The sequence below is a fragment of the Cryptomeria japonica genome, chromosome 4 (assembly GCF_030272615.1).
Source record: "Cryptomeria japonica chromosome 4, Sugi_1.0, whole genome shotgun sequence".
NCBI lineage: Eukaryota > Viridiplantae > Streptophyta > Pinopsida > Cupressales > Cupressaceae > Cryptomeria > Cryptomeria japonica.
In genome coordinates this window covers 756,810,957-756,831,019 of record NC_081408.1, presented here as the reverse complement: position 1 = coordinate 756,831,019, position 20,063 = coordinate 756,810,957, and the positions used below count along the sequence as shown (strand labels likewise).

General features: G+C 37.4%; 1 protein-coding gene across 1 annotated transcript in view; it reads left to right on the top strand.

Annotated features, from left to right (window-relative positions):
- LOC131037877 (ATP-dependent 6-phosphofructokinase 6) overlaps nt 1-20,063 on the top strand; it is a 124,116-nt gene that overhangs the window by 34,859 nt on the left and 69,194 nt on the right. Inside the window, exons 6-7 of the mRNA XM_057970114.2 lie at nt 3,008-3,166; nt 3,301-3,354. Coding sequence (XP_057826097.1) covers nt 3,008-3,166; nt 3,301-3,354 — 213 coding nt within the window. The remainder of the gene's footprint in view (nt 1-3,007; nt 3,167-3,300; nt 3,355-20,063) is intronic.

Here is a 20,063-nt window from a genome sequence, read left to right as displayed (position 1 = left end):
CCTCCCATAATTCTACGCAACATCAACACAAGGTCGACATATTCTTGCTTGAAGTCCATGTTGGTGATCTGCTTGGGCATCTTGGAAATGTGTGGCTATGGCCTCTGCATCTAGACTTTGTTAATTATTCCAACACATCTCTCGAGGCCAACATCATATATCATTGTTGCTCTTTCCTTGCTCTTGTAAGTCATGGACTGGTAAATTGGAATTCCAAATGTTTCTCCAATTGCTTCAGCTGAAAGGTTGGCTAGGAGTTGGCCATCTGGTGCCAAAATTGCTTTTCTTTCAGCATTATAATGTTTCACACACTCCATAATCAGCTCTGGGCATTGGATGGCTGGAGGGAAACCGACAGCTGCAACGATCCATTCTTGACAATCTTGGTGGCAATGGCTGACGAAGCAGGTCCAGTTGTTCCATAGACTCTCTTCCAGAATTCTCCTAATCTAAATGTTCCCAGGTTAGTGTTGCTAACTTCCTTCCATTTGAAATAATCTTTGATTCTGGAAGAAATCCTCTTTGCTCATTATTTACTTGTGCCTGTCGGGATGTGTTCACAGCCTTGCTGGATTCTGCCAATCCTGCAAAATAAAATAAATAGCATTAGATTCATCATAAAGGAATTCAATAAATTGTTGAGGAAGGAATTCTAGCTTGTAAATTCCAAACTTGGAATAAATTAAAACCTCCAACAACAAGAACTTCTGAAAAATAATAAAACTTTGCTTTTGACTTTTCTACACTTCTCTCTAGCTTCAAATTTCTCCAATAATCGTTGTGAGAAACGAATTCCAATTCTTCGTTTAAATAGAAGTCTCCCACTAAGTTGCTATGTTGGCAAATGGTTAAAATTGGCTGTTGCATTAAAATGCATCATGTTTCCTTTGACAACTCGCCATGCAAGTGGACCCTGTCGTCGTCTTGAGTTCAAAAAATAGAAACATTAATTACGAAAAATCCTTCCATTTTAGTCGCACAAAATTACTTTGAAAGATTTTCCTTGGGATAATTTTAACAATTTTATCTATTTTTGCAGGAATCCTGTTCGTCTGGATTTCTAGGAGAGAGAAAATCTTTGTAGAGAGATTTTTTTATCTTGAAGGAATTTTTCCCTGCTCATTCACATCTTGTCTTGGAGGAAGATTTTTCAATTAATCAATCACTTTTCCATGCCTGAGGAATTTCATCTTTTCCGAAATTTTGGGGAGAGAAAATTCTCTCAGTCAATTTTTTCTGTGCCTTGGAATTCTTCAACTTGGACACATTTTCACCTTGCAGAAGGAATTTTTGAATTTTGAATTTTGAATATTTTCCTTGCTTTGAATTCCATGTTTTGCTTCCAACCCCTGGGCATATTTTCATCTTGGAAGGAGGAATTTTGGTTGGAGTGAAGAATTCCTCCTTGAACTTTGTTTAGCGCCCCATACTCTCCTTGGGTGCAATTTCCACATGGAGCAGGAATTTTGGAGCTTTAGACTTTTCCTCCACTTCATCATTCTAGCGCTCCATTCCTCCCTTGGGGCACCATTTGCCTAGGATAGAGGAATTTTTGCCTTGGAGGAAAATTCCTCTTGTTCATGTGTTTGGCGCCCCTCTTCAAGTTTGGGCGGATTTTCATTAGGAAGAAGGAAATTTGGACGTGGAGGAACTTTCCTCCTTGATAGCATTTTGGTGCCCTTCCTCTTTCTTGAGCAAAATTTTTAGGAGGTGGAGGAATTTTGCAAGTGGGAGGAAATTCCTCTTCATGGTTTTAGTGCCCTACTTCCTTCTTGAGCGCCACTCTACTAGGATGGAGAAATTTTGAAATTTTTGAACTTTCCTCCTCTACCTCATTCTAGCGCCCAAACTCTTCCTAGAATGCTCTTTGGGCATGATGAAGGAATTTTTTGAAGTTTTGGAAATTTCCACTTTGCCTTTGATTTTGTGCTCATCACCTAAATTTAGATGCCATTTTTGGATTGAGGTGGATTTCTCATGGGAGGGAAAACTTTCCATGGCTTAGAGTAATTTTTCATGCTTTTTCCATTTCAGGAAAGAATTCCAGACTTAGCCATTTTTGTGATCAATTGCTTGCGTTTTCAACTTTCCGGATTTGGACTTGGATTTTTAGGAATGCTTTGCCATTAGTGTCTCGACCACTGCCTGAGATAGACTTGCCAAAAATAGACTTACGAAAAATAGTAAGTACTTCCAAATATGAAATTAGGGCAAACTGGGATAGGGTGACACTAAAAATAGACATTGCTAAAAATAAAAATTGTTTAAATGCAAAAACTAGGCCAATCTAGGATGCAGTGAAACTTACTAAAAATAGTAAGTGCTCAGATTTCGCTCAGATTTCACCGGTAGCCTCTTTGAAGGGTTCTAACTTCATTGCAATGTTCAAATTTTCCAAAACCCTAAGAAAATGACCTTAAATCTAAGTCTGAACGGCAAAATCTCTAAAATAGACAAAACAAGCTCTAGACTTAGTTAAATTCGCTCAAAACACTTGCAGACTTGATCAGATTTTACCAAAACACTTGCAGACCTTATCAAATTTTACCTAAACACTTGCAAACCTGGGGAGACCAAAGGGATTGCTGCGAAAAAACCCAAATAACCACAACCAAAAGACCAAGAGGACCAAAAAAATTTGGGGTCCCCATTTGGAATGGGGTGATGTGTGATTAGGCCACAACAGGTCATCCATAGGTGGTTCCTAAATAAAAGTGGATTTCAAGTAGTGACTCTTGGTCTTTCCATAGTTGATTTCTGATGTGTTTTCTCATAAGGAGCTTGTATTGGTCTAATGTTGATGCTTGTATGAGCAAGATATTTGTAATTGATATTCAATTCAAAAAAAAAAAATTCTTTAATGTCAGCATTGCCTTCATACACACTATGTTCGGTTGTACCTTGTTCACTTTTTCTTGAGGTTTAAATGTATAATTAGATATGAAAAAACCAGGCTAGAGATGTGGTTATGCAACGCTTGATATTAATGTATTCATCTTTTTTGCAGGCTGGATATAGGGGATTTTATGCTCGCAATACCATTCCTTTAACACCTAAGGTGGTCAATGATATTCATAAGCGTGGAGGCACTATTTTGGGCACTTCACGTGGCGGTCATGAAACTTCAAAGATAGTTGATAGTATTCAAGACCGTGGCATTAATCAGGTACCTAATGTCTAATGAAGGGAAGGAAGTGTTGAGTTACCTTGTTTTTTGTTCTTATGCATTTGGAAAAACAATTTGTGTCTGCCTTATAAATACCATGCTTATTGGCTCATTTGTTTGTCTTAAAATAACAGGTCTATATTATTGGAGGTGACGGAACCCAAAAAGGAGCAGCTGTTATTTATGAGGTATGAGTAGCTCAAAATTTCATGAATGAGATAAAAAATAGAACTATGTTAGTACAAGAAATAAGTTTTCTCAAATAATTTAACATGATACTATACATAATGTATTTAAAACTTGGACTAGTTTTAGGACCTTCTGGTCACAGAAGAGCACAACTAATGAGTTGCAGTAATTTATCTAACTTTCTCATCTATTCTGTTTGTCAAAAGCCAATCAATGAAGCCCTATATCAATCAAAGAGAGCAAAAGACCATGACAAAGAGATGAAAATCTAGTCATTACCATAAAACCAAATTAACTGCCGTTCAGTTCAGGGATCAATGGTGTCACAGTGCCTCTCCCATAGTTGACAGGCAATAAGGCTCAAGGGAAAGCCATGGTCTTTTGTTGCTAATCAGCTCTTTAATGAATGGGTTAGGGAACAAATGTAGAAGCAACTAAACAGCTAAAAATGTCACAGAAGCACCCATACAACTGGGCATAGATAGAGAAAGTCCATCCTTGGTGCCATATCAAAATCCCTTATCTGCTTGCCAATATTCTCAAGACCGGTTTGTTTCTCAATCAAATAATTTATTTGTCTGTATGCACTTATGGTTACTTAATGTTCCTCACAGATTGTGGTGTGTGACATCTCATCTATTCTAAAAGAATTATCTATAAAAGTTAGCTCTGATTTTGTAATCTGTAGCAACCACCCCTCAATTTTTTTTTAAATTTTTTATTCCAGATGGAAACATTTACAAAATAAAATTGCAATGTGACAAACTGCAGTCATTGAGTGCTGATATACAACTCCATAATGCATAAACTGCTGTTGCCATTTTTCAAAAGGTCATCATTACATGAAATAGACAAGTGCTATCAAATTTCATGATAAGTACCTCATTTACAGTGGACAAACTGAAGTTTGTAGGCTTGGAATGGCCTGTAGGAGTAAATATAAGACTGCTGTTCTTATGTGGGAGGTCTGGCAGCCAGTAAAGCCTCCAATATCATCCTCCCATGAAGTACATAACTCCACCAGAGGCATCTAACCGTTCTGCAAGCTTCCAGATATTACTAACAGCCTTAGAACCACAAAGGAAAGAGAGTTTCAGGTCTATCATGCAACTGCAGTCAGGCCTGGGACTATTCAGCCCCCTCTAGACATCAAATTCCATCAAATTAACAGCCCCAGAGTCCAAATGGTTAATCAATGCCCTACACTAACCCGGCAACCCTTGAACACGCTCAACAGCGAAGAAAGGAGCAAATATTGATCTGATTTCAAACCTCAGACCATGCACAATCCCAAAGAGTGGCTCTGGAGGCAGGGGCAACACACTAAATAATTTCAAACTCCTTCATATGGTGCCAAATCAATGCCCAATCACCTGCAACTATCAGCAATGGTTTAGGCGCCTGTTGACGTGTATTTTGTACACAGCCTAACACAGAATAAAATACCTAAGGGTATCTTATCCTCTCTTGACAAAAAGTCTCTAACTGCTGAAGATTCGCATAAAGGATCAGTTAGGATGACTCCAAGGTTCCTTTTAGTAGGGTCTCTACATGTGGATAAGCTCGCCGTGGTATGATGTGATTTGCTGGAATCACAAGGGGACTTACATCTGATGTTTGAACTTCCGATCTGCTTTGCTGGACACAGGCTCTTACTAACTTGGATTTGAAAAAAATGAAAAAAGGATAAGGGCGAAGAGAGGATCTAATCCTAATACTAAGAATGTAGGAGCAATGATTTGATTTTTGATGAAACTCCAACTAGGTCTTGTTTTGACATCAATGGAACATCTACACAAGGCTAGTGCGATCTTCTAGGGAAGCTTTATGATGTTCAAATCATCACCGTAGGCATAGATACCATCCAAGTTGATGCATATCAATGAAGAAGCGACAAATTGAAATTGAGCTTAGGCTGAATGATTCCAGTTGACTACACAAGGCAAGTTTGCAATCAACAAACTGCTAGTAGTATGGATATACGAATTCCACCATCAATCAATCACATTTCCTCCATTCATCTAATCATCTACCATCTAAGATTGAAGACTCAACAAGAAACCATGCAAATTGCAAGAAAACGACATATTTCACCATTACTTCAATGAAAATGGAGTTTGTTTACAATCAATGGCAACAATTTCTTGCCTTGTCCTCCTATTCTACTCTAATTGCTATTCTATCAACTATATTCTAACTCTCTAGCTATTGCTAATTATTTCTAATTTTTTTGCTAATTAGCCTTTACAAATGAAATGCCTGGGCTTATATAGTGCCCACAATACAATTTGATGGCTTAGATCCATTCAAGATCAATGGCCAAGATTCAACAATGAAAACCCTAATTAGGGTTTGTTACAACCATTACATAACATTTAATGCTTGACCAATGATAAAATTGTATTGCTTGGACACATGTCCTCTCTAGAAAAATCGACCAATGGATAGCCAGGGTAGGTACATCGGAGTTTGTGCCACCTTCCATGAGTTAAGTACATTGAATCTGGACATGCTGAGATGGACCTCACTGATTGGAGACGTGATGACTAGGATGCCACCTCATCTGACACTTGTAACTTTGGTAAATTTTCAACTTGATGTTGTTGAGAAGCTTGCTTTAATTAATTCATCTGGAATTATTTGCTTCTTCAACGAGCCCTTGTTCTAACTCCTTGTGTCCTTGATGTGCAGGATGATGATGTACCTCGCCTTGGAACGTTGGATTGAAAGAGGTTGCCCATGTCCTTACTTGATCGTCCTGGCGAAGACCGTCCTGGATCCGGCTTGATTTTCCTTGAAGAGATCTCCATTTGATGCCTCAGAAGAGAGCTAACTCTAGAATGCAAAAAGAACAAAATCGCCTAGGCAAAATTGACGTATAGATATTCTTCAACGTGATCTCCCCTTTAAAATATCAATTTCACCACCTTTTGATATGTCCTCGATGTGATCTTCAAGCCTTGGCAAATTCGCTCAAATGAAAACTTTAAGTTCGCACCACCTTGCTTGGAATGAAATTCGCTCCACCTTGGATATCAATTCGCACTTCTTCCTTTGATCGCATATGAGATGAAAATGATAATGTGAAAATAATGATTTTCACCTCCCCTTTATAGGCGCTTTTCACCATTCACCCTAAGGCCGACTTTTGTGAAATAAAGCAATTTAAATGATTTTTTGATAAATAACAAGGCCGACTTTTATAAACCAAGCGCTCCCTTTGATTTTTTTTTATTAATTAATTATTAATTATTAAATGCCATCGTTCTAAATTAATTTAATCAAATTCGATTTTCACAAGGCAAAAAATAATTAATAATATCAAGTGCAATATTTAAATGCCATTTAATTGAATTTTCAAAACATATCGAATTTTAGCATTTAAAATAAATTCAAAAAAAAACTTGTTTGAACACCAAATTTTGAAGATGAAAGATACGTACCTCATCGCCCTAGTCCCTGACTGAGGGACAGGAGCGATCTACCTTCTTGGTCTTGATTCGTGCAATTTTGATGTCCAAAGTATTTATTTCCACGTTGAATTAGACATTTTTGCTAGGATCTTTGAGCTTGATTGTCTTGTTCTTGCAAATGAATGTCCTTTTGTGGTGATATCGCCCTGGTCCCTTGGAGAGGGACAGGAGCGATCTAGATCTTTTCACTTGAAGTTCTCCGTTCTTGATATCAACTTCTCCTTTATTACCTTTCAAACAACGCTTTGAACCCTTTGCAAGTTTGTTTTGTCATGATCTTCGAAGGAAAATGAGTGCTTTGGCAAATATCGCCCTGGTCCCTTCCTGAGGGACAGGAGCGATCCTAGTGTCCTGGCTCAAATTTGCAAACTTTTGATCTTTGTTCTTCGTTCATAGTCTTCCAAATGGCGTCCTTGACCTTGCCTACCCTTGCCTTGTCGTGATTTTGAAGGAACATGGGTATTTTAATGAAAATCACTTTGGTCCTTGTCCAAAGGACAGGAGCGATATAGGCTCTTTATACAAATTGGTGATCGTTTAACGTTTGAAGCCTTTGTATATCATCTTCTAATCATGCCTCGGACCTTTTACCACCTTGCAAAACCTTAACTTCACGTGATTTTTGAGAGATTTGGCCAATATAATCAATATCGCTCTGGTCCCTTGGAGAGGGACAGGAGCGAACTTCAAGGTTTTGAGCTTGTCTTTGCCTTCTTCAACTTGTAATTGCTATCAACGAGTAAAATGAAGTCCCCTTGATTCTCCTTGGTCGCTTGAAACATGATCAACTTTAAAAATCTAGGCCTTTATGAGAATTTCGCTCTGGTCCCTTCCTGAGGGACAGGAGCGAACTAGGAGTCTTGATGTAAATCCTTCAATGTTGACGATCTTTGATGCTTTGCGCTTGATTGGGATGCTTCGAAATGTCCTTGCCACCTTGTTCTTTGTCTTGGAGTGTCTTGAATTTGGAGGAACGGCAATATAATCATCATATCGCCCTGGTCCCTTGGAGAGGGACAGGATCGATCTTGCTCTTGTAGGCTCCACATCATATTGCTAACCTCTAAAATTATCTTCAACGGATTCGTAACATTCCATTCCATTCATCCATGCCTTGGGTTTGATTGTAACTTAGCCAGAAAATCATCTATAACAAAAATCGCTCTGGTCCCTTCCTGAGGGACAGGAGCAAACTTAAGCATTTTGGTCCTTTGATGGCATTTGGTAATCTTCAATTTATCTTCAATGAGTTCATTTCACCTCCTTCCTTGCCTTCAAACATAAAGTTGACTTGATCTTTGCCCAGATCGTACCTTATGAAGAATTTCGCTCTGGTCCTTCAGTGAGGGACACGAGCGATTCGCCTTGGTCCCTTGGAGAGGGACAGGAGCGCTTTTCGCTCTGGACCCTTGGAGAAGGACAGGAGCGAAATTTGACTTTTCGAACTCTCTATCAGGATAAATTTTATGGAATATAACATTTAAGTATAAGTTCTTTCTTATACTTTAAGTTATATTCCATATATACTTTCAGGATGTTTGAGAGTGGTTTCAGACCTCCAGGAGTTATATTGCAAAATCTAGTTTTTTGAGGTTTTTCAGTTTCCAGACTTAGTCAAATTTCAGGATCAGGGCATTCCAGACTTAGCCAAAATTCAGGATCAGGACTTCACTCAAGCCGGACTTGCTATCCTATTGATCACCCGACAGCACTCAAAATGCAAAGGCTAGCTCACAAAACCCTAAAAAAAACCCAAAGAACAAACCCTAAAAAGCAAAAAAAAACATGGGTCCCCATTTGCAATGGGGCGATGTGTGAAAACGTCACAACAGCGCCTTCCCTCACAAATCCTCCAAACATAGGGCAAGATGCTCCACCAAACCCCACACCATTTATCAACAGCCTCCTGCCCGTTAAAGATGGCAACTTCAGCAAATATCATACCTGTCGAGCTCTACATGTGTTTTCGATTTGCTTCATAAATAGTTGTAATGTGTATTGGTTTCATCTTCCTCATAGCTGTCACCGACTCTAGCTGGACATACGTTTCTTTTCCTCCATTGCAGTTCACCAGCTCATGGTGTATGTTAGTGATGATTGGCTTTCCACTTTCCGTATTCTCCTTCTTGCGGGCCTTGGTGTGTGCTATTTATACATTTTTTGTCTTGATGATCTCTTGGTTAAAAATTTCATGAGTTGGATGCTGTGACTGTATATCTCTCTAATCTTCTGGGAAAATTATCTATGTTCAGCTGTGTTCTTTGAGGTGTGCAGATTCTTTCTATTGACGTCTTATTCTACATTATTTTGTAAGCAGTTTTTCTGACAGTCATATTCTATTTGAAACATTATCAATCATTGTAAAAATGACTGTCTTCTAAGTGTGACAGATTTGTACTTATTTTGAGCTTTCAATAAAATTTATTTTGGTGTCGGTGGGTTTTTCACCCTCAGGTGGAGGGTTTTCCCAAGATAATTTGTTGTGCTCTTGTTCTCTTAAGTTTTCTTAAGTTTTTTTATCTATGCTTATAGCATTCTGGTTTCAGTTTTGAACATGGTATCAGAGCGGGTATAAAAAATAAGATCCAGAATCAGATTGCTTAATTTTGAAATTCTCTTTATTTGAAGCCTTAGTCTGTTTATTTCAAGTTTTTCATCATGGTGAATGGACTCAAAGTTGAAGACAGACTGGATGGTGTAGCCAATTACACTTCATGGAAATTTAGGATTCTCGTTGTGCTAGAAGAGAATGATCTTCTTAACTATGTGAAGTCTGTTGTAGATGAACCTTCAGATGATACCGAGAAAGCTCAATGGAGGAAGAATAATCTCATGGCTAAAAAGATTCTAATTGATTTTGTTTAGGATCATCTAGTACTTGTTATATCCAAGTTGAATTCAGCCAAAGAAATGTTTGAGTGTCTTCAAAGCTTGTATGAATTCAATAGTACTAGTAGAGCTCTCGCATTGAGACGTCAACTCCTTCATATCAAAATGGCTAGAGGTGAATCTGTTGTTTCTTTCTTTATGAAGATTATTGAATTAAAGGATCAACTCAATGCTATTGGTGATTCTATTGAGGATAAAGATCTTGTTATGCTGGCCATGAATGGTCTTCCTCACTCTTGGGAATCTTTCATTCAAGGTATTAGTGGAAGAAATGAATTACCCAAGTTTGATCGATTGAGGGCTGATTGCATTCAAGAGGAATGCAGATTGGAGGCAAGAGGAATTGGACGTAAATCTCATCATGAAGAAGATCATGTTCTTGCTGCCCATACGTCTAAATAAGAGGAAGAAAATGAAACTTCAAAAAGAATAGAGATAGAAATTTTGATTCAGCTCCTTAATCTAAGAAAATAAAGGATCTCTCTAGGGTACAATGCTTTAGATGTGACAAATTTGGTCATTTTGCTAAAGAATGTCCTTCAAGTCCCAAGTCTCAAGCTACTACAACAAATGTTGAAAATGTTTCTCCTCATAGAGAGTCTAGTGAAAATTTAGAAGGGTTCTTATTTATTTCTGCTCTCTCCAGTAACATTCCTACTGACAGTGATACATGGCTTATTGATAGTGGAGCCTCCTGCCATATCATTGGTTATCGTGAACACCTTTCCAACTTGAAGGAAAAAGATTCACATCGTCAAGTTCTCATTGGTGATGATGCATGTTATTCTGTGAAGGGTGTTGGTTCTACGTCTTTCAGTTGGATTCTGGTATTCCTCTTCTTCTGAGTGATATTCTCTTTGTTCCTGATATTAAGAGGAATCTGATTTCTATTTCAGCATTAGAAGACAAGGGTTATCATGTTGCTTTTGTTGATGGAAAAGTTCTTGCATGGAAGAAGAACACCAACATTCAGTTTGTATGTGAGATTGGTGTTCGTCATGATAGCCTTTACAAGCTTTCAGCTCGTCCTATTCAAGCTTTAGCTCATGACTCTACAAGCTCAAGTGAGTAGTGGCATAAAAGATTTGGTCATCTAAATTTCAGAACTTTATCTTCAATGGAGAAGGTAGTTGCTGGTCTTCCAAAGTTGAATCAAAATCATGAAGGTGTCTGCAAGGGATGTGCTCTAGGTAAGAATGTTAAGAGTACTTTTCATAGTAGTGAAAATAGAGCAAAGGATATTCTAGAGTTAATTCACTCTGATTTGTGTGGCCCTATGTCAGTTGCTTCCCTCAGTGGTTTTTGGTATTATGTTACCTTCATTGATGACTTTTCTTGTGAGTGTTGGATTTATTTTCCTAAGTCCAAGGAATCTGGTGAAGTGTTGTCCAAATTTAAAGAGTTTAAAGCACTTGTTGAAAAATTATCTAACAAGAAGATTAAGATTCTAAGATCTGATAATGGGGGAGAATATGTTTCTGGTTTGTTTCATAACTTTTGTGTTGAAGCTAGTGTAAAATTCCTTAATTATTTATGAGACATTTGTCCATTTCATTAGCAACATCTTTTCCAATATAGCCAGTGAGATATGGTAGAACAATGAATAACATACTGGCAGGGATATTTCTCATTCACATAAATTCAATTTCCTTCCTACTTGCTGTTACTTTAGTAATTGACAGAACTATGCATTCATTATAAAATATATATGCGTAGTGCACCTGTTAACTGCTCTGTAACTCTTGATGTTATGCACGTGTTGTTGATCATCGAAGAATGGATTCGTTGTGAGCATAAGGAAACAGACCTCCTTAATCGTGTGTTGCCTGCAACAGTTCCTACCACGATCACGATACTCTCGATTCTGCTGCTCCACAGGATGATACTTTTGTTACACCGATATTCTCCTTCTATTGATACTTCCGCTTCACTGAAATATGGCACTTCTCCTACACCATTGGTGACGCTGCCCACGTGACTCTAGGGGGAAGTCGGAAGAACACCCGATATCGGGTCTTTGTTTTACATGAGCGGAAAAAGGTTCGTATTTAACTGCTACACCCGATATCGGGTGCCTAGGAGGACGTTAAAATAAATATTTTCTAAGTGCCTCTCTGCTATGCTACGGTTAGTCTTGTTTTCGGGGTTGCAGAGGACCGGCGACGTGAGGAGTTCCCGTGTTCCCGTAGCTTCGTGTGGACAATACCATGAACACCACTCTCTGCAATTTCATCATTTATGCATTCCGCGACTGCGCGATTTGAGTTTGCAATTATACGCTCTCCGGGTACACTCCAGGGTTCATCATGACTTCATTCTGGAATAATCGATGGTTTCTCCTTCAGTAACGTATGACCAATAGGCCAGTCTAAGAGATTGATGAAAGGCTAATAAATTCTGGGATGTGTGTTAACACACGCAGGCTTCCAATTTACTCTTCCACGAATTGTTTCTATCAAAACTCCATATCCTCCATCTCGGGTGCCCATCCTTTTATTAACATCAGTTGGTTAAGAATCTCGTAATAGTTAAGACTATTTACGGTGTTAAACAAAATACATGTAATTAAAGGACATGCCTTGTAAATATTAATTATTTATATAAATGAATGGGAAGGTTTATATAAAATAATTAATATATTTTTATATTTTTGTCAATCATTTATTAGGGGACATGACAGTCTCCCTTGCCTCGCGTTGCTTGCCCTCAAGCAACTCCAAAACTCTTTCATTTTCCCAGGGGGCATCATCCTGAGGCAAATTTTTCCATTTGATGAGATATTCCCTGATAGTTCTGTTTCGTAGTTGCCTGTCCCGTGTTTCCAAAATTACTTCTGGTATCATTTCGAGCTTCCCTTCATCATTCAAAGGAGGTAAATCTTCGGACACTGACACCTGCTGTCCCAGAGCTTTCTTGATACAAGATACATGAAATACATTGTGTATCTTGCTATCCACTGGTAAATCAAGTTCATAGGCAACTGTACCAACCTTCCGGACTACCTGATAGGGACCATAAAATCGAGGTTTTAATTTTTTAGGCCCACTATGTTTGAGAGAAGATTGCCAATAAGGTTGCAACCTGAGAAATATCAAATCTCCCACTTCGAAATGGCATTCAACTCGCTTTTTATTTGCATAGATTTTCTGTTGATTTTGAGCACATTGCAAATTCTCCTTAAGAGCCGACAAAATGTCTTGGCTTTCTTGAAGCCAATCACGAGTTTTAGGTACATTGCTCTACTCAAAAGCAAGGTCAAGAAAAGAGAGTACATCATAGCCATATAATGCTTTGAAAGGAGACATACCAATTGACATATGAATGGTAGTATTATAACAATATTCACCCAAATATAACCAACGAACCCAAGCCTTTTGATGACCGGCTACATAGTTATGAAGATAACCTTTGATCCACTTATTCACTATTTTCGTCTGTCCATCGCTTTGTGGATGATAGCCAGTGCTATGATTCAACTCTATACCTGTCAATCTAAAAAGCTCCCCCCAAAATATGCTCAAAAATCTGCTATCTCTATCATTGATTATAGTCTTTGGTAAACCATGTAAACAGAAAACCTCTCGGAAGAATAACTCTGCAATCTGAACTGCTATAAATTCTGTAGTGATAGAAAAGAAGTGTGCAAATTTAGTTAATCTATCAACCACAACAAAAATACAATCTTTACTTTTGGATTTCGGTAAACCTGTGATAAAATCCATTGATATACTTTCCCATTTTTGATCTGGTATAGGTGGTGGTTGTAATAACCTTGCAGGATAAGTTTGCTCTGCTTTATTTTGCTGGCAGGTGGTGCATTCTTTGACATAACATAGGACATCGTTTTTTAATCCTTTCCAAGTGAACCTTTCTCTTACCTGACGATACGTTTTGAAATATCCAGGATGCCCTGCTAGAGGGATATCATGCATCGATTGGAGAATTTTTTCTTTCAACTTCAATCCTGGAGTTAAATAAATCCCGTCCTTGTAATAAATAACATCATTAACAACTTTATATTTATCATCTTGTATATTACCATCTAGCACTTCACATGCAAAAGAATCCTTTGAATACTCGACCAGCAATAAAGATTTCCAATCAGTTGTTACTATAGATATCGCATTGATTTCAGGCCTTCTAGAGAAAGCATCTGCAACAACATTATTTTTATCCTTTACATATTCAATCTCAAAGTCGTAAGCTTGAATCTTACTGATCCATTTTTGTTGCCTGTCATTTAAATCTTTTTGTCCCAAGAAATATCTCAGACTGTTATGGTTAGTTTTCACTAGAAATCTGCTACCAACCAAATTTTGTTTAAATTTTCTCAGTGCATGCATGATTGCCAACATTTCTTTATCATAGATAGAATACAATTTCTCAAGGCTATTAAGTTTCCTGCTTTCATAAACTATAGGACGCTTGTTTTGAATTAAAACTGCCCCTATTCCATCACCAAAAGCATCACATTCCAACACAAAAGGCTGATTAAAATCTGGAAGAGCAAGTACTGGGCAAGAACTCATTACCTCTTTAAGTTTCTCAAATACCTGTTGAGCTTCCTCAGTCCATCGGAATGCCCCCTTTTTGGTAAGATTTGTCAAGGGTGCCCCAAGCTATGAAAAACCTTTGACAAACCTCCTGTAATAATTACATAAACCAAAGAATCCCCTTAATTCTGTAAGGTTCCATGGTGGTGGCCAATCCAAAATGGCTCTTATCTTTTCTTGATGAACCTGTACCTCTGTTGCACTGATCATATGCCCTAAATACAAAATTTCAGTCATTCCAAATTCACATTTAGACGCCTTTGCATATAGTGATTGCGATCCAATAATACCAAGAACTATATCAATATGTTTCAAATGCTCTTTCCAAGTTTTGCTATAAATCAAAATATCATCAAAGAATACTAGCAAAAATTTCCTTAACTGTTTTTTAAAATTATGATTCATACAGGACTGAAATGTTGCCGGAGCATTTGTTAGACCAAACGGCATAACCAAGAATTCATAATGACCATAATGACAACGAAAAACAGTTTTATGAATATCTTGTTCTCTTAACTTAATTTGATGATACCCGGATCTCAAATCAATTTTAGAAAAATAAACAACACCATGCTATTCATCTAACAATTCATCAATTCGAGGAATTGGAAACCTGTTTTTGATTGTTTTCTTGTTAAGAGCTCTGTAATCAATACACATTCGAAGAGTTCCATCCTTCTTTTTTACCAACACTACAAATGATGCAAAAGGACTAGAACAAGGTCTGATATGCCCCATGTCCAATAATTCCTTAATTGCCTTTTCTATTTCATCCCTGAATGTTTTAGGGTGTCTATAAGGAGTAGTGATAACTGGTTTAGCACCTTCTTCTAATTCAATAGTATGTTCAAATCCTCTATCAGGTGGGACTCCTGGAGGAATATCACTAAAAACCAAATGATGTGAATCTAATACTGTTAACAAATCATCTTGATAAAACTTAGATTCAAAGCCTGATACCTTGTTGGAGATTAAACATTGTGCTGACCATGCCACATCTCCATGTCTGAAAATAGCCTCCATTCTTCTAGCACTGACGACCCTGGGACCATTGTTAGACATACCACGAAGGACTACCTTCTTATCATCAATTTTAAAAGAGAATTCCATTCTTTTAAAACTTTGTGTATATTCATCTAATGTTTCCATCCACTGTATGCCCAAGACAACATTAGTGTCAGCCAAATCAATCACATAAAAATCATCAGTAACAGTGTAATTGCTGAGAGTAATATTCAATTTAGGAACTTTATGAGTACTAGATAAGTTAGTTCCACCTGGTACTCTAACATCAAATCCCTCATGTTTTTCAGTCTGCAAACCACGTCTTTCCACAAGTGTTGCATCTATAAAATTATGAGTAGAACCAATATCAAGCATAATAATTACACATTGTCCATTCAAAAGTCCTCTAACTATGAAAATATTATAATGTGGAGTTCCTGTCATGGATGCTTACTTCTTCTCCTTGTTTAGTACCTGTTTCTGACTCTGTGTTTTGTGATGCTCGTTCTATGTTAGGATCAACATTCTCTTCATCCTCGCTGTCAGACATAACCTCAATATAATGAATTTTTCCCTTCCCTAAACATCTATGTCCAGGCTGCCATGCTTCCCTACAACTGAAACATAGTTTTTTCCTTCTGAGCTCTTCCCTTTCCTCCTTATCTAACCTATTTTTAGGGAAATTATCTTTGTTGAAAGGAGGTTTGTCTTTTTCTGGTTTAAGGGGTGGTCCTTTATTAAAAAAATTTCCTTTTGAAGATGGTTCTAGTTCTCTTGCTCTTTTGACAGCTATTTGTAAAATAAGGGAGTTTAAGGACTTAACCCAACCTTTGAGGGAATCAGACAATCTATTTATAAATATTCCAATCTTATGTCTTTCTGAAATTTCAGTAACTAAGACTGCCAATTTTTCAAATTCAGAAATATACTGCTCAACAGTTTGAGTTTGCTTAAGCTGAGTCAAATCTTTAAGATGTAATTCAGGATCTTTAGAATCAAACCTATCAATAGGTTTCTTAGTGAACTCAACATAAGTACCTATCAAATTATGACCCAAGGTTATTTGCCCATGATGCCACCATTCATGTGCTACACCGTCAAGATGTAATGCAGCATATTTGATTGCCTCCTCTTCCAACATAGGGTTTAATTGGAAGTATGTGTCTAATTTTTGCACCCAAGCCCAAGCAGTTGTTTTACTTGTTCCATCAAAATAAGGAATGGACATTTTTCCAATTTTCCTTTGCAATTCACTGTTGTTTCCTCGCTGTCCTCTTGGCCTATGTTTCATTCTGACACCTAAATATTCTCTAAATGTCATTGTTGATCTGAATTCTTCTCCAGAACCTAACCAATCCTGATGTATTTCTTCCTGTATTTCTCTTATTGTAGGTTCATTTTCAGGCGGCTGGTTTCTAGCAGTAAATGTAGGCATAAATGGTCTTGTTGTTCTTGTTCTTTTTGGCTGATTATTAACTGATTGTTCATCTCAACCCCCATTGTTTCCCCCATTATTTTGATGTTGATTATTCTGTCTTCCATTATTTTGGTGCTGATTTATATTATTGGCCATAAATTGGGTCATCAAGTTGGTCATTCTATTAACATTATCTTGCATATCTTGCTGACTTCTGATTAATGCAACCAATAGGTCCCTATTGTTATCCGGGTCTCCCATGTTGGTTTCAAAAATAAATTCCTCGTCAGTTTCGGTGTGGCTATCCTCAATTTCAAACGGAATAGATGAACTACTCTGAGTTAAAGGTGAGTTTTGAAATCTGTTCTGATGGGCCCTAGTACTTCGGAAATTATAATTTCCCTGGTACATACTCAACTGTGCATTAAGTTTTCATGAAGTTTCAACACCTTACAGGCTGGCAGGATTCAAAAGCTCTGATACCATTGTAAAATTCCTTAATTATTTATTAGACATTTGTCCATTTCATTAGCAACATCTTTTCCAATATAGCCAGTGAGATATGGCAGAACAATGAATAAGATACTGGCAGGGGTATTTCTCATTCACATAAATTAAATTTCCTTCCTACTTGTTGTTACTTTAGTAATTGATAGAACTATGAATTCATTATAAAATATATATGCGTAGTGCACCTGTTAACTACTCTGTAACTGTTGATGTTATGCACGTGTTGTTGATTATCGAACAATGGATTCGTTGTGAGCATAAGGAAACGGACCTCCTTAATCGTGTGTTGCCTACAACAGTTCCTACCACGATCACGATACTCCCAATTCTGTTGCTCCACGGGATGATACTTCTGTTACACCGATATTCTCCTTCTACTGATACTTCCGCTTCACTGAAATATGTCACTTCTCCTACACCATTGGTGACGTTGCCCACGCGATTGCAGGGGAAGTCGAAAGAACACCCGATATCGGGTCTTTGTTTTACATGAGCGGAAAAAGGTTCGTATTTAACTGCTACACTTGATATCGGGTGCCTGGGAGGATGTTAAAATAAATATTTTCTGAGTGCCTCTCCGCTATGCTAAGGTTAGTCTTGTGTTCAGGGTTGTAGAGGACCAATGACGTGAGGAGTTCCCGTGTTCCCGTAGCTTCGTGTGGACAATACCATGAACACCACTCTCTGCGATTTCATCATTTATGCATTATGCGAGTGCGCGATTTGAGTTTGCAATTATACGCTCTCCGGGTACACTCTAGGTTTCATCGTGATTTCATTCTGGAATAACCGATGGTTTCTCCTTCGGTAACGTATGACCAATAGGCCAGTCTAAGAGACTGATGAAAGGTTAATAAATTATGGGATGTGTGTTAACACACGCAGACTTCCAATTTACTCTTCCACGAATTGTTTTTATCAAAACTCCATATCCTCCATCTTGGGTGCCCATCCTTTTATTAACATCAGTTGGTTAAGAATCCCGTAATAGTTAAGACTATTTACGGTGTTAAACAAAATACATGTAATTAAAGGACATGCCTTGTAAATATTAATTATTTATATAAATGAATGGGAAGGTTTATATAAAATAATTAATATATTTTTATATTTTCATCAATCATTTATTAGGGGACATGACAGGTGGGATTAAGAGGGAGATCTATGCCCCTTATAATCCTCAACAAAATGGTGTAGCTGAAAGAAAGAACAGGACAATTGTTGAGGCAGTGAAGGCTATGATCCATGATCAAAGTCTTCAAACATTTTTATGGGTAGAGGCTTGCAGGACAACAGTATAAATTCAGAACCGTAGTCCTCATCAAATTCTAGACAACATAACTCCAGAAGAAGCTTTTTCAGGTATTAAACTTGACATTAGTCATCTCAAGATTTTTGGATGTCCTATCTATTTTCATGTTCAAAAAGAGAAAAGAACTAAGTTAGAGTTTTTAGGAAAGAAAGGCATTTTTGTTGGTTATAGTGAATCTTCAAAAGCATATAGAATTTACATTCCTGGTCAAAAGCAAATTGAAATCAGTAGGGATGTGTCTTTTGATGAAGATGTAGCTTCCAAGAAATCCAAAGAGTCTTACATAGAATCTGATAGAGAAGACTTTGAGCCTCCTCAAGATATAGATATGGCTGATTCGGATTCACCTTCTGAGATTCAGAGGGAGAATACAAATTTAGAAGACTCTGTTGATCCTGTTGTTCCTATTGATCCAATTGATTCTATAGATACTTTTGTAGGTCCCAGTAATATTTTAGCTAATAAGAAAAGACCTTTGTGGGCTTGAAACACTATAGAAGAGGTTGAAAAATATGCAGCCCCTCGTGGCATCTTCAGAGAGAGTAAAAGGCCTCATAAGTTTGCAGGATTTGTAGCTTTAATGAGTCATTTTTTAGCATCCTATTGATGTGTCTTTTGTACACGACCAAACATAGAATAAAATACCTAAAGGTATCTTATCCTCTCTTGAATAAAGCTTCCCTGAATGTTGAAGATCTCGCAGAAGGATCAATCAAAGTAGCTCCAAGTTTCTGATATGTAGGTTCTCTACTTGTGGATAAGCACCAGTGGTCGTTATGTTTGCTGTTTTATCAAGGGGCCTTACGTACTTTCTAAGAAAGCTAGTTCTTGCAATTACTTTTCAAGGAGGAAACTAACTGATGTTTCAAAAAAAGGCAAAAGATAGGGGATTCGAGAGGGCTATGCTAAAATAGACCTAAGAATGACTAAATGGAGAGTGATCTTGGTGAAACTCTACCAATTTCAGTATTGCCATAAAACAACTCTACTGGAATCGGTGCTATCTTCTAAGGGAATTCAAGGATTTTTGAATCATTAATGAACATAGATACTATCAATTAGATACATATCGGTATTCAAATAATGAATGATTGAACTCTAAACAATTTCAATATTTCCAGTTGACCACACAGGGCACGTTTACAATCAGTAAGTGGCTAGTGGTTTGGAATATGAGCTTTACCAAAAGATCAAACACAACGTTTGTCACTCAATCTAACTCTAAAATCTGAGTACTATCTCCACTAAGAGTGATTCAAGAAGATAAACAACCATGTAAAAAGCCACAAAGATTGCAATAAAACACCATAACTTCAATATTTCATTGATCTCATAGCAAAATATAACAACAATTGTTCAACTTTCTCTCTTCACTACTTCTATCTTTGTTGCTAACAGTCTTATTATTCTTCTCTCTTTTCTCTAACTCTTTAAAATGAATTGAGGGCTTATATAGCACTCTCAAATACAATGAATGACCTGGATCTAAAGAAGATCAAAGGCTGAGATCTTGACACCTAAACCCTAATTAGGGTTTGTTACAAAAATG